The 25,856-nt window shown below is 40.3% G+C and overlaps 1 protein-coding gene across 2 annotated transcripts in view; it reads right to left on the bottom strand.

Annotated features, from left to right (window-relative positions):
• Window positions 1-25,856, bottom strand: part of Phlpp2 (PH domain and leucine rich repeat protein phosphatase 2) — a 71,908-nt gene that overhangs the window by 45,344 nt on the left and 708 nt on the right. The window contains exons 1-3 of one of the 2 annotated variants that reach the window (XM_027405985.2): window positions 23,614-23,633; window positions 19,631-19,917; window positions 3,407-3,540 (exon numbers count right to left, since the gene is read on the bottom strand). In XM_027405985.2, the coding sequence (XP_027261786.1) occupies window positions 3,407-3,540; window positions 19,631-19,911 (415 nt within the window). In that variant the 5' untranslated portion in view covers window positions 19,912-19,917; window positions 23,614-23,633. Of the gene's footprint in view, window positions 1-3,406; window positions 3,541-19,630; window positions 19,918-23,613; window positions 23,634-25,856 lie in introns of those variants that run through there. The other variant, XM_027405984.2, reaches the window with a different exon arrangement.

The raw sequence follows: 25,856 nt of genomic DNA, 5'->3' as shown, positions 1-25,856 counted from the left end.
TCTAGTGTGCAGATACATGGAAGCAGAAGGTTGAATACATAATAAATAAAATATTAATAAATAAATAAATAAAATTCCCTTTAATGAATATAATTTTGTCACTCAAATTATACTAGCTTATCTAAACTGGTAGAGTTCACTTTTTAAGATCCTCCATCTAGCACCTGACATAACCACGATCAAATAGTATCAAACACAAACTTACCCTTGTAGTTTATACTGGAACTATTCTCTTAAAGAATACTTCATATGATTATACTACAATTTATCAGGTGGTGGTAAAAAATTGGTGGCTTCAGAGCTAACCACTGTGCATATCCTTGTACATGAAAGAAATTCTGGGGGTGGTGGAACTCAACGGACTGCAGCCCAGGCATGTGAGAAGTCTCCAGCAACACCTCTGCACCAACCAGGAGCGCGGCCAGCACCAGGTGTCAGGCAGTTGAGCACTATTATGATCTTTGTGATGAGGAAGCATGGCCCTGCTCAGGGATAAGACCCACATTCAAGCCTGGGGAAGTCTGCACCAGACTTCAAGAAGAGAACACTGGCCAGCACCTTGCAGCCAGGCAGCCAGGCACTATCATGGTGAGCAAATGTATGGATTGAAACAGGATAGAGAGAGACAAAATGGTTCATGTCCTGTGGACAGAGGCAAATCTGAAGAGGTGACAGAGATGAACAGGCTGAGATAGGTGGCTTCATTGCCACCCAGGGCCATAGTGATGTCTGGGCCTGGGCTTCTGTTGGGGACCATGTCTAAGTTCAGGTTCTGATGTAGCCACGGTCTCTGTTGATGTCTGTGGGCTCCTGACCCCACCAAAAGCAGTGAGGACAATGCTGTACAGAGTTGACCCCACCCTTCACTGGCTGCAGTACTAGGGAGAACTGGTCCTGAGGGCATAAGAATGGGAGAGCAGGTCACACCCCCTCTCATCTACTATGTGATGGCATGGGTGAGAGAAAAATCCCCTCCTCCTCTCACCCCTTGCCACCTACAGCAGGTGGGAGAACTGACGAAACCCCTCATCGGCTGCAGCACTCGGGAGAGCAGGCCCTGTGCCTCACCTAGGCAGCACAATAGAGCCAACCCTGTTGACAGAGGTGTGAGTAAGCCATCCCCAAAGTGTGAGCATGGGAAAGCTGTCCCCATTACTCATCTGCCTTGAGACAGCATGAGCTGGGGAAAGATGGCCCCATATACCTCAATGCCTGAGGCAGGTAGGAGAGCCGGCACTGAGGTTGTAAGACCTGGGGAGCTGACCCATTACTCATCTGCCTTGAAGCAGCATGGGCAGGGGAAAGATACCCCTGCCCCATCAATGACTGGGGCAGATGGAGACCTAGCCCTGAGGTCATAAGAGCAAGAGAGCTGTCCCTTACACTTCACCTGGGCAACACAGTAGAGCTGGCCCTGAGGTGTAGGTTCAGGAGAGCCAACCCTGAGGACTGGCCCTACCCCTTGCTCATCCCTGAAAAGGGTGAACTAGCCAGGGCAATGCAGGAGAGCCTACCCTGGTGGCAAAGACAGGGAAGAACTGGCAGGCTGACCAACCCTGAAACTATCCAGGCCCAGAACCAGGGTTATGTTAGCCCACCCCAACATCCACCCCATCTGTGATCTGCTGGAGCTTAGGGGGTGGGGGTAGGGTGTCAGTCCCATGGACCCAGGGCTGCAGGATCTCCATGACACAGGGCAGTAACAGGGTGTCTAGGAAGAGTTCCAGTGAGGCCCATTGTCAATGGTGCAGCAGAGACCAGGGGCCTCGAACCAGACCAATGATTCTTTTCAATAAACACCTGTATATAAAAATGTATGGATATGCGTGAACTGGCTTTTTGGAGCCCGTTCCCTATGAAGGGATACTCTCTCAGTCTAGACAGAGGAGGAAGGGCCTCAGTCCTGCCCTAAATGTGACAGATTTTGATGATTCCCCCATAGGAGGCCTCGCCCTCTCTGAGGAGTAGATGGGGAGTGAGGTGGGTGATCGTGGGGGAATGGGAAGAGGGAGAGGGAACTGTGACTGGTATATAAAATAAGATTGTTTTGAATTTAAATTAAAAAATAAAAAATGCATGGATAAAAGAGTTTACTGTGAGACTCACTGTGTCACACCACAGCTTCCATGAGATTTTCTCCTTCCCTTTTTTTTTTAGTTTTATTTTGTTTTATTCTGGGGTGGGATGGAAGATGTGTGGGATTGGGAGGCGTAATGTGAAAGACACAAAGAATAATAAAAAGTATATAAAAATAAAAAAGAAAGGAAATTCTAAGGCATTTTAAGGTTCAGCTTTCATTCTGGAATAAAAACACTGACTGCATAAAGAACCCAGTTCAATCACAGTCACTTAAGGGGCATGATGTCATTTCACCTTGGGGTGTTTTGTACTTGTCTTCTTAATTTCATTATATGTATCTGGGTATGTGCACTTGAGTCCCATGCCACAAAAGCCCCAAGAGGGGCAGATCCCCTGGGGCTATATGTGTGTGCTGCAGACCAAAGTCAGGTCCTCTGTGACAGCAACACATACATGCCCACTTCTCCAGCCCTCAGTTTGGGTTCTTAAAAGTGAGTTTTGTGTTAATAGATGGTTCAGTTCTTCAAACTGGTCCTAATTTTTCTCAGATTTGACTTCAAGCTATTCTCCCTCCACTAACCACCAAAGGATTTTATTTGCATCTCTGTCTTCTGGCACTTACTCACTCATTCACTCACCCACTCTCAGATCTCTCAAGGATATGTACCTATGTGGATTGCTTTGCTACTCTGTGAATACTGTTTGTAACTTCCTTTTTTCAATTAACTAAAAGGAATATACACCACTTCAGTTTGTAAAAAAAAAAAAAAAAAAATTGCATATCCAACACCTTTCCTGACCATTAAGGCACCACAGACACATATATACACACACACACAAACACAAATAAATCTTTAAAAATGTAAATAAAGCATAACCTGGCAATGCTATAAAAAAATAGTTGCAGTAAGTCTGAAAAAAATATACATTTAAAGGAAAGATACTTTTACTAATATTTTGCTTTTTTTTTTTTCTGTTTTCTTTTCAAGACAGGGTTTCTCTGTGTAGCCCTGGTTGTCCTGGATCTCACTCTGTAGAGCAGGGTGGCCTCGAACTCAGAGATCCCCCTACCCCTGCCTCCCAAGTGCTGGGATTAAAAACATGTGCCACCACTGCCAAAACATTTTGCTACTTTTTAAAAATCTTCTTTACTCCCTGACTTCTTGTTGTACTTGTTTCTAGCTACATTTAACTGATTTATAAATAAATAAAATCTTTTAAAAAAAAAACTTTTCATATCAAATACTTCTAGCAAACAGAGGGTAAAGATACAAATAATCAATTTAAAGTAGTTAACGTGTTCACAAAGTTACTGATAAATCCTTACCACCATAAAATCGAATCATGCAGCTGAGGTCAGGGTTTGTAGCCTCCTCCTGTATGCGCACGGGATCTTCAAATCCCAGCCTGGATAAATAATCGTAAACAATCTGGAGAGGCCGTTCTGTGGGTTCCAGTCTCCTGCTTACACAATTGAAAACACAATACATGGTAAGTAATAAAAACTGTTCATTTTCCTCAGATCTTGATTTCTTGATTTTTACTACTAGATCAAGCAAGACTAAGTATGTATATGCGTGTACATGAGTATGCGTGTACATGAGTATGCGTGTCCATGAGTATGTGTGTCCAGGAGTATGTGTGTCCAGGAGTATGCGTGTCCAGGAGTATGCGTGTCCAGGAGTATGCGTGTCCAGGAGTATGCGTGTCCAGGAGTATGCGTGTCCAGGAGTATGCGTGTCCAGGACGAGTATGCGTGTCCAGGAGTATGCATGTCCAAGAAGGAGTATGCGTGTCCAGGAGTGTGCGTGTCCAGGAGTGTGCGTGTCCAGGAGTGTGCGTGTCCAGGAGTATGCGTGTCCAGGAGTATGCGTGTCCAGGAGTATGCGTGTCCAGGACGAGTATGCGTGTCCAGGAGTATGCATGTCCAAGAAGGAGTATGCGTGTCCAGGAGTGTGCGTGTCCAGGAGTGTGCGTGTCCAGGAGTGTGCGTGTCCAGGAGTGTGCGTGTCCAGGAGTGTGCGTGTCCAGGAGTGTGCGTGTCCAGGAGTATGCGTGTCCAGGAGTATGCGTGTACAGGAGTATGCGTGTACAGGAGTATGCACGTACACAGACCCAGTGGAGGATGTCAAGTATCTTCTTCTAGTCATCTCCACCTGTTCCCTTGAGACAACCTCTGACAGCCTCTGTGCTAGGCTGGCTGGTCAGCAAGCTCTTTGGACCCACCTGCTTCTATCTTCCAATGCTGAGGCTACAGCAAGTAGCTACATACCCAGCTTTTCATGTGGGTAGGGGGAATTCAAGCTCAGATCTTCAAGACTGTAGACAAAGCACTCTTGCCTACTAGGCCATCTAGCCCAAGATCTGTTTTAATATTATACAACTAATCTAAACAAGTGTTTTTCAACTTAATAACTCCTTTTTACAGTGTGAAAACCAAAAGGAAGGAAGGAAGGAAGGAAGGAAGGAAGGAAGGAAGGAAGGAAGGTAGGAAGGAAGGAAGGAAGGAGGAAAGAAAGAAAGCTGCTGTATTTACTGACCACATATACATATCACTGTTATTACTGAATATGGAATTAAAATTAAGAATTTCCAAAGATTTATCATAAAACAATTGTTATACCCATTATACAATTAACATACATTACTTAAAATATGTTTTCAAAAATAAGTTTAGTAAAAAGAGTGCCAATCATTGCTTTTCATTTTTGTGTATTTTTCTTTTCAGAGTTTTTGAGAAAGGGTTTCATTTAGGCCAGGTTGGCCTAGAACCTATAGTGTAGCTGAGGATGACTTTGAACTCCTGATTCTCCTGCCTTTGCCTCCCAAGTGCTGGGATTATAGACATGTTGAGAGAGTATGTCATGGAGGTTCTGGAAAGCGCCACTGCATCCTTACAAGGGACAGCAAATGAAAAGGAAAGTAAATACTACCTTATAGAGTGGTTTCAACCTCACAAACCTCTTCAGAGAATCTCAGAAGCAAGTCTGCTGGTACATATCTCAAAATCCCAGCACTATGGTGAGATAGGATTAAGAGTTTGAGGTCAATTGAACTATGAGACCCTGACTCAAAAAAAACTGGGGTGGGGGAGACTCTCAGAGTGTTCCTGGGGTCTTCTGAACACTTCTGAACTAAACTTAAAGACAGAAACAACAACAAAAATGAGTAATATAAAGATTTGTACTTGGCCATAACTAATTTCAAATAAGCTACACACACACAAACACAGATGTAGACTGTGTTGCCTACTCTGTTCTAGGTACCATATGTCTCCATTGGCTTTACAGAAGGTATTTTCAAAACAACTAGGAATGAATGGTGTAATAACTCTCCAAACCATTCTACGACAAGGCTCAGATTAAAAGCTAAGGCTCCTAGTGATTTTACATTTTAAATCAGATTTAAGATACTGTGAAAATATAGGGGGGAAAAATGACTACAGTCTATGTGGACTGAAGAGATTTCAGCAGTCTCAATAGCAGACAGATCTTCTAATAATTCTTTTTATCAAAAAGCAAATAGTAATAGATATAATAGCTAAAGATACAGGCTCAAAAAGTCAGAATGTCTGGGCTGCAGACTCAGTTCTGCTTGCCCCTGCTTATTTAATCTTCCTGTACTAAATTCCTTACTGGCATAATGAGAATGAAAATCGAATTCATAGGTTTGCTGCTAAGACTACCTTTCTTACAATAAGAACTACATAACATGTAAAGTTTTTAGCAAAATATTTTGCACACAATGTGTCCCCTAACATACTGACAACTGTAGTTCAAAAACAATTTAGGACTGAGTTTAGTAAGATGGTTCAATAGGTAAAGACAAGGTCCCTACGACCAAGCCTGATCACCCGAGTGTAATCCCCAGAACCCACAGGGTAGAAGGAGAAAATCAACTCCTTCAAGTTGTCCTCTGACCTCCACATGCCCACAATGGCATACATGTGTCCACAACACACACTCACACATACATACAGGCATGTACATAAATAAATAAATATAAAAAATTATGATTGGCCTTACATTTTAATTAGATTAAAAATACAACACCTCTTCTACTTGAAACAATCAATAAACAAACACCACATCAAAGTCTATGTACCTTCAAAAGGTCTTAAAGGGTATTTAGGAATTACACTAATTAGAAAAAAATAAGAAAGCCAGAATGGTGGTTTGAATGAAAATGGCCCCATAGGTTCACATGGAATGGCACTCTTAGGAGGTGTGGCCTTGTTAGAGTAGATGTAGCCTTGTTGGAGGAAGTGTATTACTGGGGGTATGCTTTGAGGTGTGAGAAGCTCAAGTCAGGCCCATTTCTCTCTCTTCCTGCTACCTATGGATTCAGAAGTAGAACTCTCAGCTACCTTTCCAGAACCATGTCTGCCTACATGCCACCATCCTCCCCACCATGAGGACAATGGAGTAACCTCTCAACTGTAAGTCAACTCCAATTAAATGTTTTTCTTCATAAGAGTTAATGTGGTCATGGTATCTCTTCACAGCAATAGAAACCTCAACTGAGATGGCCAGGTATAGTGGTGCACACTTTTAGTCCCAGCTCTCTGGAGGTAGAGGCAGGCAGAGTAAGTTCAGGCTAGCCTGGTCTACATAATGAGTTCCAAGACAGTAGGGGCTACAAAGTGAGACCTTGAATAAATAATAATAATAACAAATAAAGAAGAAATATAATATACTTCTCTGTAGGGACAAAAGATATGAAGGTCAGTCTTTTATATTTGAATAACTATAAAATGCTGAGGCAACAAGATTTAAGTAAAGACTAGATGAAAACAGTAATCACTACGAAAGCTGCATACAAACACCTGCATCAAAATAAGAACCAAAGAGACGAAATCTAAACTGCTGTACAAAGCACACCAAAAATAAACCAACACCTGTCTTTGCTGCTCAGCTTAGTTTTTTGTTGTGTTTGCTGTTATACACATGCTAGCCTAGAACTCCTGACAGTTCTGCCTCAGCCTTCAAAGTGCTGGAATGTGCTGCCATGTCCAGCTCAATATGATCCTCTGGTCTTCAGAATTCTGATAAACTCAGAATGAACTACTACTACTACTACTACTACTACTACTACTACTACTACTACTACTACTACTAAAAGGGGGCGGGGATACAGTCCATAAAGACACAGAGGTATTGAGCTCTAACATTATTTATTATTTATTTAGATAGTGTAGTTTTCTGAGACAAGAACTTGCCATGTAGAACTGGCTGGCCTGGTACTCACAATGTAACCCAGATTCACCTCAAGTTTACAGCAACCCTGCTGTCTACATCTCCCAACTGCTGGGATTTTAAGTGTAGGCCATCATGCCTGACTGAATTTAACAAAAAAGCAGCTTTTCAGAGTAAAAGTATCAATTAACTCTTAGCCAAAGAAAATCAAAACTCACCAAGGTCCATGACAATAGTAGGTATTTTCCCAACCTAACGCAGAATTTTTATTTAAAAGAAGGATTTTAGCTAGGGATGGTTACATATGCCTTTAATCCCAGCACTCCAGAGGTGGAGGCATGCAGATCTCTGCTTTCCAGGCTATACAGAGAAACCCTGTCTCAAAAACTAAAAAAAAAAAAAAAAAGTTTGTGTGTATGTGCAGAAGACAGACAGAGGTCAACATTGGGTGGGTGCTGTTTTCCTCCCTACACATTCTCCCCCTTATTTTTTTTGGGGGGGGGCTTCCAGACAGTTTCTCTGTGGCTTTGGAGGCTGTCCTGGAACTAGCTCTTGTAGACCAGGCTGGTCTCGAACTCACAGAGATCCGCCTGCCTCTGCCTCCCAAGTACTGGGGTTAAAGGCGTGTGTCACCACCGCCCGGCTCCCCTTTATTTTCAATGTACTGTGTTTTTGTTTTGTTTCCCTTCTTTCTTTCTTTTCTTTCTTTTCTTTTCTTTTTTTTTTTTTTTTTTGAGACCACCTCTCACTGAACTTAGAGCTCACTGATTTGGTTAGATTGGCTAGACAACTAATTCCAAAGATTAGCAAGATAAAGACAAGTTTTAAGAACTTATAGGGTTAGCAACTTGGCTCAACAACTAAAGGTACTTGCCAGGACACAAAGATGGAAAGAGAGAATTAACTCCTGAAGTTGCCCTCTGATCTACACATGTGTACTATGGTAAGAAAATTTTAGCACACACAGTACACAGAATGAATAAATGTATTTTAAAGTGTTTAAGGAGAACTTATAGCATCCTGTCAAATGGATCAGACTTGCTCTATACTGCCCCTCTGAATGAGACCAGTGAGAATTCACATTGGTAAATGTGGTCCAAATCCGATGAAGAATCTTAATACATCAAGATGCTCAATAATGAGAACATCACTTGTCACAGGCATAGAAGCACCTGTAGAAATCAACTTGGGCCATATGATCAGCATCATTCTCTTACAACTTAAATTGAAATAGCTAAGATATTTTCCAAATACAATGTAAATTCTCCCTTGACACTACTCCCTCCAGGACTTAGAGCTCATTGTATTTCAATATCAAAATTCCACAGGATGATCTCATATTCATAATTAACCCATTTTATTTTTTTTTGGAGGGGGTATATATATAAAGGATGGTTTCAAGAGTCTGGTTCTCTCTTTCTACCACTGTATCCAGGAACCTAGTGCAGGCTGTCAGGCTTGTGGGGCAAGCGCCTTTACCACTGAGCCATCTTGCTGACTCCTATAACTATACTTTAAAGCTAACGCTCTTACTTGCTCAATTTTCCTATTTTCTCTAGAAAAAAGAGTGAAATGGAAATATCCTAATTCTGATGTACTTTGCATGATCAAATTACCAGCCCAAATAAAAGCTTTGCAGATTGGGAAACTCTCTTTATGTATCATTCCCACTGAACAAAAGCATTTTCCCAGGTTGGCATGAAAGAATTAAGAGAACCTCCACATCTGCTGTCATTAACATAACATAAATTAGTGAGCAAGCAATATCTCAGGAGCGCAAAAATGAGCAAAGTGAAAGACTAATTCCATTTACTCATTAGATTCATTTGCTTTAAAGAGTAGAGAATATGGGGGAAGGAAAGGAGGTAATATGCCTAACAGGTCCATTTTTTTTGTTCCAAAGTTTCAAAAGTTTAACAGGCTGGTAACTAGCTATTTGTCAAATCTTTCACAAATCAAAGAGAAATTATATGCCATAAAACAGACGTAGTGAGTGGTCACAAGAAGTTATAATCAGCATTTGAACCACTTCTATTACTCCTCTGAAGTGACAGAGAAACAACTGATCCCTATAAACTTGAACATGCATGAATTTTAAGTTCTCACCACACAGCTAGCAAGGCAGGCATTGAAGCCAATAGTGTTCCTGTGATTTAGTCATTCTAAACAGTCCTCCAGTGAGACTTATGTAAGAAAAGAGTACCTTTCAGTAAGTGTATTTCCTAAGAGTCCTAGTTAGGGGTTAAAAAATGTGGCTTAGTGGCAGGAGTCGGACCCTGGGTTCAATCCCCAGCACTGCTCCCCTCCCTACCCCAATCCAAAGTGAGTTCTACCCAGACAGGTTGTTACTAACTAGGCAAGAGGATCCTGGGTTCCAAGCAAGCCTGGAACACAGAGGAAGAACCTGTTTCTAAAACAGCAAACAAATACACAGTTCTGGTTAACTGAGGGAAGCAGAAGCACACACCATGAAAATCCTGTGTAAGAAGTAACACATCCACTAAAGACCTCGACAAAGCACAGTACTGTTCTCTACACTGAATTCATATTACAACTAAATCCCCAATCATTTCTGATGATAAAAATCTGCAAATACCAACTGACAATACAGAGAATAATTCCAATCACAATAGAAAGGATAATTCCTACCTCATGCTAAAGGTATCTCTGGTATCACACAAAGTATCATTACAAAGCATCATTACAAAGCCATGCCTATTTCAGAAGTGTCACAAGTTCAAAGTGTCACAACTAGAACACAATGACAGCCCATTTGAACTTGTGTCTATTTCATTAAAAAACAATCTTTTTTTTTTTTTTAGGAAAACTGTATTGTTTTACTAATTATTTGCTAATGATTTACTAAAATAATTTATGTAGAAAATAACTGAAAGCACTTTATAAGTCAATTCACTCCATGGGCCTTAAAAGGTTGTTTTAAATGCCCACATTTCATTACATCTTCTGTGCCACCCTTTGAAAGATACATTTGTTACATATCACAGTTGTGTAACAAAGAACAAGACTGGCCTGGTCCCTGGTTCCTAGGAAGCAGATTCCAAGGAGGGTCTTTGTTATGGACAGGCCCCTTAGATAAGTGACTCAGGATGAGAACCTGTCACCAGAAAGAACAACCAACCATGTGATTAAAGAGTTGGGATTCTAGGCCAACCTGACCCAGATGATGAACCAAAGGGGCCAGAGACTGGGTCAGTCATGTGGACACTGATTTAGTCAACCAATCCTTTTGTAAAAAAGCCAAACAAGGTTCTGTAGAAGCTTGGAAAAGCTTCCTACTTGGTCAAACACTTACTTCAATGTGCTTGGAGGGGAACAGGCTTGATAGTCCAAAGACACAAGGCACAGAAGCCTGGGATGGGGATCCCCCAGACCTTGCCCTGCTTCTCTTTAGTTGCAGTTCTGATTTGCATCCTTTATATCCAACCCACCCAAAGGACTTTTCCCACTTCCACTGAGTCTTCAGAGAACCACTGAACTTGGGCAGCTCATGGGAACTTCCAATTTATAACTAGTGATTCAGAAATGCAGGTGGATTGGGGACCCCAGAAGAGCTGCTCCATTCTGAAATATCATTCCGTGTGTGTGTGTGTGTGTGTGTGTGTGTGTGTGTGTGTGTGTGTGTGTGTGTGTGTGTGTGTGTGTGTGTGTGTGTGTGTGTGTGTGTGTGTGTGTGTGTGTGTGTGTGTGTGTGTGTGTGTGTGTGTGTGTGTGTGTGTGTGTGTGTGTGTGTGTGTCTTTCATTTATTCTTTTACAATTGCATACATGTACAGAATGTATCTTGATCCAATCCCAAATAAGGGCATTCTTGCTTGACTCACCATGCCCTTTTGTTTTCTGTTTCCTTTCAATTTTTACTGCATTTATTTAGCTTGTGCCTGTGCATGGGGTGGGGGTGCAGACATGCGGAGGTCAGGACAACTTGCAGGACTCAGTTCTCTCCTTCTACCATATGGGTCCTGGAAATCAGCTGGCAGCATCCACTGAACCACCTCCCCAGCTTTCCTCCTCCCTTTTTTTGTAAAATATAATTTTTATTTTCTATCCACAGAAAAAAATGGAGATACTCTGAGCCAAAATACGCTGACTTTTTACTGTGAAAAGGGTTTTTTAAAGTATAAAATTGGGCAAAATGTTTTAATGTCAGTAAATTTTAATTTAAGGGATTTCATATATTGTGACTCCTTCACTGCCCACCAAACAGAGACCAAACCCTTAATTTCTCAAGTCAGCATTAATCCTGGTGAGTCCAGTGTCAGTTAACCAGATAGTGTCATAACAAACAGTAAGAGAGAAAAATCACTGCCAATTAATTAAACTATCAAACTATCACCTGCCATCAACTATAAGATGCATGCTGACTTTATAAGTATTAAAATGCAAAAATAATGCCAGGCGGTGGTGGCACACGTCTTTAACCCCAGCACTTGGGAGGCAGAAACAGGTGGGTCTCTTGTGAGTTGGGAGCCAACCTGGTCTACAGAGTTCCAGGACAGGCTCTAAAGGTACAGAGAAACCCTGTCTCAAAAACCAAAATAATAAAAAATTAATTAATTTAATTAAATGCAAAAGTAAGTTTTAAAATAAAAATTATATTGATTTTGTAATATATAGCACAGAGCATATTCATGTGTGCAGGTATATGTATGTGGCTACATGTTCACATGTCTGCATGTGTATGGTAACCAAAGGGCAACGTGGTACTGGTCTTCCAGTACCACCCTCCAGTACCTTTTGATTGGGACAGTCTCTCATAAGCCAAGACTCACCAAGCAGACCAGAATGGCTGGCCAACGAACTCCAGACATCTACCCATCTCCACATAGCTAGCACTCAGAACACAAGCTGGCACACCATGCCCAGTTCTGTTACATGGGTTGGGGATCTAACTCAGGCCCTCAGGCTTGTATTTACTTCTTTATTTGGTTACTATTTACAGGCAAAAATGACTGAGCTAGCTCTGCAGCCTAACACACTTTCTCTTAAAGTCTTAAAATAGTACTGAGAGCCAGGTGTGGTGGCACACACCTGTAATCAGCAGGTGGGAGGTAACAGCAGGAGGTAGTTGATGGTAAGTGACACTCCTGATCAAGGTCACTCTTGGCTACATAGCAAGTTCAAGGCCAGCCTAGGCTCTATAAGGCACCATCTCAGATACAGGGGACTGACATGTGAAATACAAAGACAAACCTTTTCCCTTTTCCTCTACATTAGTAACAGTCTGGTACATATCCAGAAACAGAATCTCACTCTACTTCAAAATATGGTAAAGAGGAATAAGAATTTAGGCAGTAGTAGAGGGTGTGCATCTACAAAGCCCTAAGTTTCATCCTCATCACTGCACTGAGGAGAAAAAGAAATAAAAGGAAAGAAAAGAAAAGAAAAGAAAAGAAAAGAAAAGAAAAGAAAATGCACATATATGTCTAATAGGTGTGTGTCTATCTATATACAACAAAGTTTTGATGACCTATAAGAAATCACTCAGCAATGACAGAAAGATTAGAATTCAGGGGCCCAAATCTCTCCGGCGTTATCTTCTGCTATAAACATCCTATTAGAGTTTACCTTAAAAAGATGGCTATCAAACACTTGACCTCTTAGTCATTTGATCACTAAAAATAAAAGCAGATATAAGGCAGAGAGTCAAAGGGCAACCTTTTTATTATGTATGCTCATATTACAACTTTTCAGACTAAAGGGAATGATTACACTAAGCTTCACTGATGAGTCATTTGCTGCTTAAACAGCTCAACAGAAAAAGGCCAGGTCAAACAACACAAGGTAAAGATTGGACTGAGAGGGAAATATTTTTGTACCAAATGCAGCTTTGCCAGTGAACTACAGGAACATACATCCAAACCTAACTCTCTCAGCCTCTTCACACTTACAAAACAAAAGGAAATAAATGCTTTCACTGACTCTCATTGGGAAGTTCCTGGCTTTGGGAACAAAATAATTTGTTGTGACATACATTTGAGATATTAAACTTTTCTATTGCTTCCCCCCCAAACACTGGTATAACTTCCCAGCAGTTGAGACAACCAAAAAGCCCTGCCCCAACACAATGGATATGAGGGTGCTATTTGGTTGGGCACCCTTGTTTCTTTCATTAGTAAATGACCTCTTAAAGGTTCCTTCAAATGCTACAATCCTGTAAATTTGTAACTCTTTTAGTATACTGAGTCGCAGCTGTCTTAGTCCCTGTTCTATTACTGTGATGAGATACCATGACCCACTCTTTTGTTTTTTTTTTTTTTAAGATTTATTATGTATACAGTGTTCTGTCTGCATGTATCCCTGCAGGCTAGAAGAGGGCACCAGATCTCATTACAAATGGTTGTGAGCCACCATGTGGTTGCTGGGAGTGAACTGGGGACCTCTGGAAGAGCAGCCAGTTGCTCTTAACCTCTGAGCCATCTCTCCAGCCCCCTGACCAACTCTTATAAAAGAAAGAATTTAACTGGCAGTTTGCTTACAGTTTCAGAGGTTCAGACCATTATCATGATGATGGGGAACATGGCCACATACAGACTGGTGATGGAGCAGCAGCTGAAAGCTACATTCTGATTCATAGGCACAGAGAGACTCAGGCCTGACATGGGCTTCTGAAACCTCAAAGTCCACCCCCAGTGACATACTTCCTCCACAAAACCACACCTCCTAATCCTTCTAATCCTTTCAAATAGGGCCATTCCCTGGTGAATAAGTGTCAAATATATGAACCTGTGGAGGCCATTCTTATTCAAACCATCACATAAGCCCATTATTGGAAGAAGAAAACAGTAAACTAAATAAACAAACAGAGTGAGAGGGAAATACTTTTTCCAAGTTACAAGCAGTGGTTTAGCTAGTGCATATTACTTCTAAGAGTTGAGTGATTTGAAACAACCTACATAGCACAGGCTGGGAAAATAGCTCAATGGCTGAGCACATGCTTAGCACACATGTAGCCCACGCATGAGTACTGATCAGGTGGTACCAGACAACATTCCAAGTGCTTTATTTCATTGATACTTACAGTGCTGTGCATCACTTAGGAGTTTAGTAGGGCTACAATCTCAAAAGTCAAGAGTGGTGATGAATACCTGTGACCCCAGCACTCAGAAGGCAAGGCTGAGGCAGGACTGCCATGAGCTAAAGGCTACAATGAGCAACAGAGAGTACCTGGCCAATTAAGACTACATAGAAAATCCTATCTAACAAAAACCAACAGATCAAACAAATTAGAAGTATGATCTCAGACTATCCTATATCTTCTGAATCACAATCTATATTTTTAACAAGGTTCCTAGGAGGAACTATTAAAGTGTTACAAGTAATTCACCACTTTTCATAGCAGGTGCAATGGATTTAATCCTCATGATAAACAATGAAAACATTCTCCATTCTACAAACCCTAAGACACTGAACATTATGTACATATATGGTAAATTGTCAGGGACAAGATTTGAATCACACTTTTTCATTCCATAATCCAAACTAAGCCTCTACTATATATTAAATTTCAATTATTTTTTCAGTTTTGGAGATAAAGTCTCAGGCAGCCCAGGCTAGGCTCCAACTTCATATTTAGTTAAGGGTGACCAGGAAATCTTATCTTCCTGCCTTCACCTTCCAAGTACTGGTATCACAATTGTGAGCCAACACACCCAGCTTTACTGGGGAAGGGGTGGGGAGAGCTGGGTGATGGTGGGGTACACCTTTAATCCCAGCACTTGGGAAGCAGAGGCAGGCCGATCTCTGAGTTTGAGGCTGGCCTGCTATGCAGAGTGAGTTTCATGAGGGCCAAGGCTACACAAAGAAAAACTGTATCAAACAACAACTGTGGTGATATCTTACTTTTACAAATAAAGCCTGTCTGAAGGTTAGAGAATAGAACTTGCCACTAGCTGACCAAAGAAGTCTGGAGGTCTGTACAGACAGACAGGAAGTTAGGTAGCTGTCCAAAAACAGGATATAAGCAGGGAGAAACAGCAACTTGCTCTCTTGTCTGCTGAGACGCTAAGGTGTGGTGGTGGTTTGCTCTTTCTCTCTGATCTCTCAGCATTTTCCTCTATATCTGACTCCGGGTTTTTATTACTTAGACCAATTAAGAACTCCATTTACAAACAACAAAACCAAAAAAAAAAAAACAACAAAAAAGCAAAAACTGTTTTAGTGCATATGTGTATATACACATCATGGTATGCATGTCTACTATGTGAGTACCAGGGATCCAATTTGTCAGGCTTGGCAGCAAGTACCTTTACATGCTGAGTCATCTCCCTTCCCCCCAGTACTCAATTTTTAAACAACTTATAATATACTTGTAATATAGAATAGCCTTAAACTATTAAAACTCGTGTCTAAAGTCAAATTCTTAATAACAATAAAATTAAGATGATCTTATACTAAAAGAATTATAAGGATATAAAATTGGATATATGATATGAGCTCAAATATGCAATTATTAAAACGTATGTGTGTGATTGTAAATTATTTGGTGAAAAATAAAAGTTACCAATATAAGTTGTGAGGATGGGATCTCATACTCTAGTAGAATGCCAGGGTTCAAACTACAGTTCAAACACTTTCTGGCTGATCACTCTTAGCTAAGAGTAATCTCTCAGATATCACTTACTATGCCTACACAAAAGAAACAGTTTCCTTCACAAGACTGGATTTAATGAGGTAATCTACATAAAGCATACACAGCGAATATTATTATTTTTCTTTATGCTGTTTCATTTTCCAGAATTTCTTCAACAAGCAGTGATCAGTAGGAAAGGTTCTCAAAAAAACAATACTGCCTCAGCGATTACCAACTACTTTACCAAGGGCTACTCTGAAGAAAGGACCTACTCCTGATTAGATAATAGAAGACCAACTCAAGCAATTAACCACTAAGTTAGAAGAGATCTAATGAGGCAAACATGATTAGGCAGTAAAACTGGATAAGGGGAGTTGCTTTGCCAGCTCCTCTCCTCCAAGACCTTTTACTCTGAAGGAAGTCCATCAGTCATTTCAACTGTCTAGCAGTATCTGCCTGACCTTGGGCTGGTCATTGAACCATCTCAAAGCATCAATTTTCCTCACATGAAAGGAAGAAGACTACATCAAAGTTCTTGTAAAGATGTGATGAGAAAATGAATATATGCTAACAGCACCAACTAGCACAAATAAGCACTTAAAGTTAGTTGAGACCAGGAAGCCTCTTCCTCCTCCTCAAATGTCAAGTCTGGAGCTCTTACTCCAGTAATGAAAGCATACCCATTCTATCCATCCAGAGTTCAACAGTGTTTTCAGTATTTTCTAATAAACTGTATCTTCAAAGAGATACACTTCACTATTAATTATCAAAACTACAGGGCTAACAAAAGATAAACATTCCACCTTAATTACAGTTTACATTCTCATATGTAAATAAACTATATCACATTCAAATTCTTAACTAATTACACAACTAGTGGGAACAAAGTAATGAGGGGTGTTTCTTCACATTCATGGCATCTTCTAATGCAAATATTAGTAAATGAGTAAGTCATCTGCCTAAATAAGTGAGCACCATCCATCACTACCTGCTATAATCTAGGTCAAGGCTTTCCAACTGATAAAATTAGATCAGACCAGTATTAAGATTTAGAAGAGCCTAAGGATCACCAGTCTGATCCTTTTGTTTCACAAAAGGATTTAGGAAATGTAGTTAACTTGGGAACAGAGAAAACATTCAAATGCTAAGCTACTTTTTTCAGGATTTCCTACAGATCCTAAAAGGAATACACAGTAAACCTCAGTTCACACTTTTAAAGAGGCATCAGCTTTTGGCTCAGCTAAAGGTGTTACTACTATTATCACACCTCTGAGGTGTGATTAGCTTCACTTCCCCACCACACTTCAATAATGCTCAATCCACAGCTTGGAATTCTTTCTAGGAAGGACAGAAAAGTGTAATGAAACATTTACAGGACTAATGCTTTTGTTTTTAAGTTGAATTAAAAAGTTCAGATGCACAGCACAAAACTACAAGACTATTTTTCTTCATATTTATATAAAAATTTATGACACAAACTACTTTTAAGCTTGTGTAATATGCTCAAATTCACTAATTAATAAATACTAACACAACAGAATGGCAAAAATGCCTATTTGAGCCTGTTATGGTGCCCACCTTTGACCCCAGCATTTGGTAGAAGAAGGATGGATCAGGAATTCAAGGCCAGTTTCAGCTATACGAGACTCTGTCTCAAAAACAAACAAAAAACTTCCTATTCAGCTCCAAAAAGGCTTGGAAAATGATTGTCTTTGAAAAGTTGACTTCATGATTCTCTAATTTTAAAACAAAGGCTAGAGGCATAGTTCAGTATACAGTGCTTGTCTAATATGGTTGAGGTCTTGGGTTTAAACCCAGAACCTTAAGTAAATAAAGTATCAAACAAAAACTGATAACTATGATCCTTTATAAGCAGGTTCAGCTCATTCAAGAGTATGTGTCTGCACTTACAGAAGACACTTAATGCTACCTGGTGGTGCTTGTGCATGCCTTTGATCCCAGCACTGGAAACCACCATGTAGGTGCTATGAAAAGAACCTAGATCCTCTGGAAGAGCAACCAAATGCTCTTAACTGCTGAGCAATCTCTCTAGCCCCATATTTTTTTATATTTTAGATGGAAATATAACCTCTATGAAGAAGTTGGAAATATTTATCAAAATTATAAATGGTCATATCCTTTGACCAAGAATATTATACTTCTAGGGGCTTACCCTCCAGAGACTCCTCTGTGAGATAGCAGGTACAGAGGAATTCAACCATGGCACTATCTGCTGTGCTAAAAACAGGTAGCAGGTTAATATCCATAATGAGAGATTAGGAAGATCAACTAAAACTATGGTGACCTATAAAGTAGAATAGTCATGTAGTCAGTAAATAAATTATATTTATATAAATATGAATATGGAAATACCTTTCAGCTATTAAGTCAACAGTGTTTTGTATACAGCATCATTGCTTTTAAAGTGTGGATGTAGAGGCACGAGCATGTGTATGCTTGAATGTATAAGAACCTGACAGTAACAATGAAAAGGCCTGGACAGCTAGGGAATGGTGGACAGAGAAGGACTTTTTACTCTGTACCCTTTGTACACTTCAGTTTTTTTCTAGTTATACTTCCCCAAAAGGTAACTATTAAAATGTTTAAATTTGTATATAAGACCTACAGTGTATTCCAAATAGAAGAACCATCAAGCTTTCCTTCATTATAGTGTTAAACTCGAGAATCATAAACTAAGAGACTGGGACAATCCTCGTTGTGTAAAGTATCTACCATGTAAGCAAGAGGATCTGAGTTTGGAGCCCCATCACCCACACACAGGCCAGGTGTGATGACTGACGTGTGCCTGGAACACTAGTACTATGGGGCACAGACTGGCAGATATCCAAGGCTCATGGACCAGTCAGTCCAGCAGTTGTCAAAAAACAGGGACTGGAGAGATGACTTAGCAGTTAAGCACACTTGCTGTTCTTCCAGAGGACCTAAGTTAGGTTCCCAGCACCCAGTCAGGCAGCACCTGTGCACAAGCACACATACAAACACGTACACCTAAACATAATTAAAAATAAAAATAAATCTTCAAGGGCTGGAGAGATGCCTGTTCTTCCAAAGGTCCTGAATTCAATTTCAAGAAACCGAATGGTGGCTCACAACCATCTGTAATGAGATCTGGTGCCCTCCCCTGGCCTGCAGGCACACATGCAGACACTGTATACATAATACATTTAAATTAGAAACAAGCTTCTTTTACATGTCAATCTCAGTTCCCTCTCCCTCCCCTCCTCTCCCCTCCCCATCCCAACCCCTTTCTTCTCTCAGGGACGGTGAGGCCTTCCAAGAGGGATCTTTAAAGTCTGTCATCATAAATAAATCTTTTTAAAAAATCTTCAAAAAGAGAGGAAAACATGTGACCTAAACCGCTGGCTGGCCCTCTACAAGCACATACATAAACATGTGGATACACTACAAACAAAATGGTAATTTTTAAAATCATTAAGTATTCCAAGGGCAAATCTTGTTCGTGCCAGTGACTCCAAATCACCATCAGTTACAGAATGTGATCATAACCCTAAAGCCCACTTCCAATCAGAAACACGGGTTACTAATCCTACAAAAGAATCACTGTCAAGACTCAGAGCTAAGCTCAGCTCAGTGTAATAGTACATGCCTATAATCCTAGCACTTAAGAGGCTGAAGCAGAAGAACTGTGAGTTTGAGACGACCATGAGGCACGGGACACGGGACGGATGGACCACTCTTGACTCAAAACATCAATAACAAAAAAAGGACAAAAGCCCCAGACCTCACCTGACCAGGTCTCCATGAAGCTGTAGATAGAGACTTTCTCTTCCCTCTCCAGCACATATTTCTGATGCTGGTGTCTCTACTGTGCAAAGGACAAGATGTAAGTCAGAAGAGGAGGAGGATGTGGAGGAGGAGGAAGAGGTGGTGTTTGTAGTGGCAGTGGTCGTGTCTGCTCCATAAAGGTAAACACAGCCTCTCTTCACGTCTTCTCTCAGCCAGTCTCTTTCTCGAGAACCAAACCTACTTCTTCTATTCAAACAATTTCTGCTCCCATTGTGTTTCATATTTCTCTAAAAATACCAAGAGAAAGAAATCATAAATAAGAACATTTGTCTGAATTACATGTATTCAGTCCATATACTCATCCCTGTGTAGTGGCTAATCTTCGTTGTCAACTTGACTACATCTAGAATTAACTAACACCAAGATGCCGGGTACTCCAATAAGGGATCTTCTTAAACAGATTAACTGAAGTAAGAAGACCCACCCTAAATCTGGGTCTCAACTCGTGGCAGTCCTCATAAAAGGACACGGAAGAAGGAAACTTTCCTTTTGTCTATCAGCAAAAGCACATTGCTGGCAAGTTTGTCTACCCTGTTCCTGTGGCTGGTATTAAATACAACTTCTTCAGGGTTCCAGCATACTAAAAACCAGCAGCTCTTCAGGAATCTTCCCAGACTCCAGCACCAGACTGGGACTGCTGAAACACCCAGACTCCTGGGCTCAAACAACTACCAGTTTCTCAGCCTTTCATTGAGAGACAGTCATTGTTGAACTATCGGCACTATATAATACCAATATATAATAATCCATCTAACAAATCCCCTTTAATATCAGTTTTATCAGCTCTGTTCCTCTAATACACCTCCTTTAGGCCTCCATCCATCATCTCGTTTGAACCGTTTTTGTTTTCAGGAAAGTGCTAACAAAATGGACATACTACTTGCCTTGGGAAAAATTTTAACATTTTAACTTATTTAGTTCAAATCTACACACACACACACACACACACACACACACACACGCTTGATATGGTATTCAGGGAAGCTGGGAACTTTTAGGGGGTAGAGACTAAGCTGGCAGATACAGCTCCCTGGAATGGGTCTTTTAAGGTTATTTCACTGTATAGTCTTTGGGTCTGGTTAATTTTGATATATGATGTTTTTCTTTATTTCCAAAGTATTTTTAGTTAGTAAAAAATAGAAATAATAGTTACTAGTTCACTTCAGATTGAATCTGATACATATAAACTAAGACTTGCACACAAATACAGACTTTCTCAACCTCACAGTCCAAATAAACGAATGCAGCACTAAGAACAGTCTCATAACACAAATATCTTTGCCATTCCCGGCATGCTTCAAAACAATTACTGCTAGTATTTTATAACCACAGTATGAGAGATTCACATACATACTGTGAAGTCAAGCTATCTTAAAGCAAAACACTGTTAGGCGCCAATATAAAAATTTCCATCAGGCATGGTAAGGCATACCTATAATCCAGCAGTCAGGCCAAAGAGCAAGGAGGATTTTTAGAGTGTAAGGACAACTTAGCCTAGGTAAGTTCCAAGGCAGCCTGGACCACATACTGAGACTATTTCAAAACACAAACAGAAATGAAACAAACAGTTTCTAAAAGTCACCATTTGCCTGTTATTTTCACAATGGGTCATTTCTAGTCAACAAAAAAATAAATCTCCACTGACTTCCTAGACCCTTTGCTGTTTCGGTCCTCTCTCCCTGAGCACACTAACCATTCCACCACTCTGTGGCATAAGTAGCACATCTTCTCCATCTTATCCACATGCTCTTACTCTCCAAACCTCTGTTGAGATGTCAGGTTCTCTTTGGAGCCATCTGCAGCTCTCACCCATGTCTAGCATCAATGGTTCTCCTCTCAAGAGAAATCTTCACCTTGAATATACTTCTACTATACCCATATGACCATGAATCGTAATCATTTGGTTTCTCAATCTCTTCACCACCGAGACCCTTGAAAGTTTTTCTTGCAGAATGTCAGGCCCAGGTGACAACACAGGAATTGATACCCAATCTGCATTTTAGCTTCATCAATTAGCTATGATGCAGAATTGAATAAACTTAAAAAGAAAGTATCAATTTTTGTAACAAACCATCTAATCTTTACCTAAAAGTCAAAATAAAGAAAAACACTTTCACTAGTATTCCTCATTAGAAAACAGAAATACATATAAACAAGAAAATATTAGTTTGAGAGTAAATACTTCAGAATAACTGTAAACTAAGCCAGGCATGGAGATACATGCCTGTAATCCCAGATGCTAGATACTGGAGAGTCAGAGGCAAGAGGATCAAGTTCAAGACCAATGTGGTTTCATCAGTAAGCAGTAAAAATAAGGGTAAGTAAACAGGTATCCTACATGTGATGAATTTAAAACAAGGGGACGAATGCCCTTACAGTTTCAATTTAGGATAACACAGGTAAATTAGCTTTTGAAAAACAGTCTTAGGGATTGAACACAAGCTTTGACATACCAGATAAGCTCTCTACATCTGAGTAACACTTTCAGCCCTAAACATATCTTTCTGCAGCTCTTCAAGATCTTATAACTATTCAAACCCATACAGAATAAAGCCCTGACACAGGTGGGAATGAGGCCTCTTTTCCTACCAAATGCATCCTCCATGCTGAATCTCAGCTTAAATGTCTCAGAATCAATAAAGAGGGCTTTCAAGTGCTCATCTCAAACATATGAGAGCCATCGTGTTATACCACTAAGAAATTATAACCACTGAATAGTTAACTACCAGATAATTTTGAGTAAGTCTTATTTTCTAATTTTTAATGGAGACTAACAGGTTCTATGTGACAGAGTAACATTTACACAAAGAGACTCTGCGCCCCACCCTTAAAAAAAAACGAAAAGTAAGCAGACACAATCCACATACCACTGACACGACTGGCTTTTTAAAAGCCAAGCATAATGCACATACCTGTAATGCCCAAACTTAGGAGCCTGAGACAGGAAGACCGAGACCAGGCAGACCTAAAAAGTGAGACCCTGATACAAAAATAACAATAAAAATATAAATGTAGGGCTGGAGAGATGGCTCAGTGGTTAAGAGCACTGCCTGCTCTTCCAAAGGTCCTGAGTTCAATTCCCAGCAACCACATGGTGGCTCACAACCATCTGTAGTGAAATCTGGTGCTCTCTTCTGACTCAGACATACATGTAGGCAGAACACTGTGTACATAATAAATAAATAAATCTTTAAAAAAATATATAAATGTAGGTCAAATAATGACCCATTGACCTTCACGGTCTTAGAAAAGTCCAAAAGGTCCCCAAAGTATTATGAACTTTCTTCCAAGGATTGTTTGTTTGAGATGAAGGCTCATGCACCCCATTTTGGCCTCAAAATCATTCTGTAGGTGAGGCCAGCCTTGACTTTTTATCCTGCAGACTCCATCTCCCAAGTGCAGGACTATAATGTATGCCGCCACATCAGCACCTTCCAGAGGATTTCAGCAATCATGTGTAAATGTGCACATATATTCCTTTAAGACTATGAATTTCTTGAAGAACTTTATGTTATCAAAACACATGTGTTTGTTGGTCATTTCAAGATCTATCTCTCATCTGCACCTCACCAATAGCCATTTAAAAGGCCTTGAGAAAAAGCAAAGCAAAGACACACAGCAACAATAACAAAGATAGACTGTTGGGCTATTATTAGCACTGCTAAATTACCTAGTACTTCCTTCTCAGGAATGTCTTGCTCTACTGACTAACACATGAGGAACTGCTGGAAAGAACTTAACATTGCAGGTGACACTGTCCTCTAAGAAGACTTCAACTTCTAAGAATCAACTAGCTTAAAACTGCTCATTTGAAGACACTTTCCTTTCTCCTTTACTTTTATAAAAGCTGTTATCACAAATTTACCCAAAAGTGAACACAATTATAATCACATATCATATCAAACATGTATACAAAGACTTACAATTTAAGAGTCAGGCTGGGCGTTGGTGGCACACGCCTTTAATCCCAGCACTCGGGAGGCAGAGGCAGGCGGATCTCTGTGAGTTCGAGACCAGCCTGGTCTACAAGAGCTAGTTCCAGGACAGCCTCCAAAGCCAGAGAAACCCTGTCTTGGGGAAAAAAAAAATCATAATAATCACAAATTAGATTGGCTGTAACTTCCTATCATCCCCTGCTTAACAAAACCATAATCTCAAAATCACAGGAAATATCTGAAAACCTTTTTTTAAATTTATTTAACTTTATTTTATGTGCATTGATGTGAAGGTGTCAGATCCCCTGGACTTTGAGTTATAGACAGTTGTGAGCTGCCATGTGGGTGCTGGGAATTGAATCCAAGCCCTCTGGAAGAGCAGCCAGTGCTCATAACCTCTGAGCCATCTCTCCAAAACCCCCTGAAGACCTTTTGAGCCTGGTTCAGTAATTTGATAAATTTTAGAACTTTGAGATACACTCTTACTATGTTGTTCAGGCTGCCCTAGGCTTAAATGATCTCTCATGTTAGCCTTCTGAACATACTCCCTGGTTTAGGAGTATATTTTGAATAAAATGTTCCAATGCCCAGTACAGGCAGATGGTCCTTCATGTAGTCTGGATAAGTTATGTTAGCATAGTTATGTCATGCTTTTTATGAAGACTTGAGAATAATGTTCATGATTTGGTATTGAGTGTAAATATAAAAGGAATAAAAAGTGTTCTTCCTTTTTTTTTTTTTTTAAATCAGTATTTTGAAGCTGGGGCCAAGGAGTAAATCCAGAGCCTTGTACATTCAAAGCACACCCTCTACCATGGAGCCTCACTCCTAACCCACAGCTACACCCTTAGGGTCCAGAAGTCTTTAGAAACATCTTCAGAGAAAAACATGTGGGCAACCATGACATTCTTCAAGGTTCAGAAAGTTTTCTGCTTACCTACGTATTCTTTATGGGCTGCACTTGAGAAAGTGAGCCACCCAGCAACTTAAGAGAACTTCTGTATGTGGAACACACAAGACCTATTTTCCATGGTCTTATTAACAAGGATTAGAGTGTTACCACTTGCAAGAAAGCAAGGGCTAGAAAGGGCTCCAGATAGGCTCTCCTCTCAAGAGCTCAGTGCTGATCAAGAATCAAGACTGACCAATCACTAGACTCTTTTTAATGATCCCCAAATGGGAACTTTGGAAACCAAGGAAACATAGTCTTCAATAAAGATTTTCATTTCTCTTTCACACAATTTGCCACTTCAACACTTCCCCAAAAGGTTACATGGTTAAAAAAAAAAAAAAAAAAAGATGCTCATCTTTTACATACCAAAACATGCCTCCCAAAACTATTTCCTGCTGTTAGGCCTGCAGAACTTTTGTTTATATTGAATTTACTCACAATTTATAGTTTGCTATTTGCTATCATTTAAAATATTCAGAAGACTTTGAGTAATTACACTCCTTTAGACTTTGAGTAATTACACTCCTTTATGCTTGAGTAAATTCCAGTGTGGGTAACAATTAAGTCTATATGCATTAAGACTGGGAGGTGAAGAAAATATGATTTACATTTTACTGAGTATTGGTTTCATTAATTCATTAAGTGCGTCAAATCTACTTTTCTGGAGTTCCTATGTTTGTGCTACTTTACAAATAATCTTAATAAGAGGAAGTATTACTCAACAACAATCTCAATTACTTAATGTTTGCTTTTAACAATATGTATTTTTGATGTTTGGCAAACTGTTTTTGAAACACATTAAATCTCAATTTTCTTCCCCCTCTTCTTTGGCAAGTTTTAAATCCTGACGATTCCTCTTCTAGAACACTAGAGGAATTTCATTTCACTTGATTTATATACTGAACCTACAGGAAAATTTGTCTGCACTATTTCACAGGTTAGTGGAGAACTCCACCCAGTTAGCCACCCTTTAACCATCTCTGCTGACCTCACCTCACCTCACCTCACCTCACCTTCTGCATTCTTCCTGCATAGAAACTTCTTGTCATCACTCACCTTCAAGGTTCCACTCCCCCTTTGCCTGGATCTGTTTTCCTACCCTCCTACTCCCCTGATTCTACCAAAAAGCCCCGCTTAGCTGCCTGTTGCATAACGGCTCCCCCACTGCCTTCTCCCCGGATTGTCAGCCAGGCAGGAGTGCCCCTTCGGGCTCTGCTCCTCCTCCCCCCACCCCCGCAACACGCCCAGCGAGTCCCCAGGCTCAGATCCTCCAGGACTG

This window comes from Cricetulus griseus, chromosome 3, assembly GCF_003668045.3.
Source record: "Cricetulus griseus strain 17A/GY chromosome 3, alternate assembly CriGri-PICRH-1.0, whole genome shotgun sequence".
NCBI classification, from domain to species: domain Eukaryota; kingdom Metazoa; phylum Chordata; class Mammalia; order Rodentia; family Cricetidae; genus Cricetulus; species Cricetulus griseus.
This window is presented reverse-complemented; position numbering and strand designations above follow the sequence as displayed.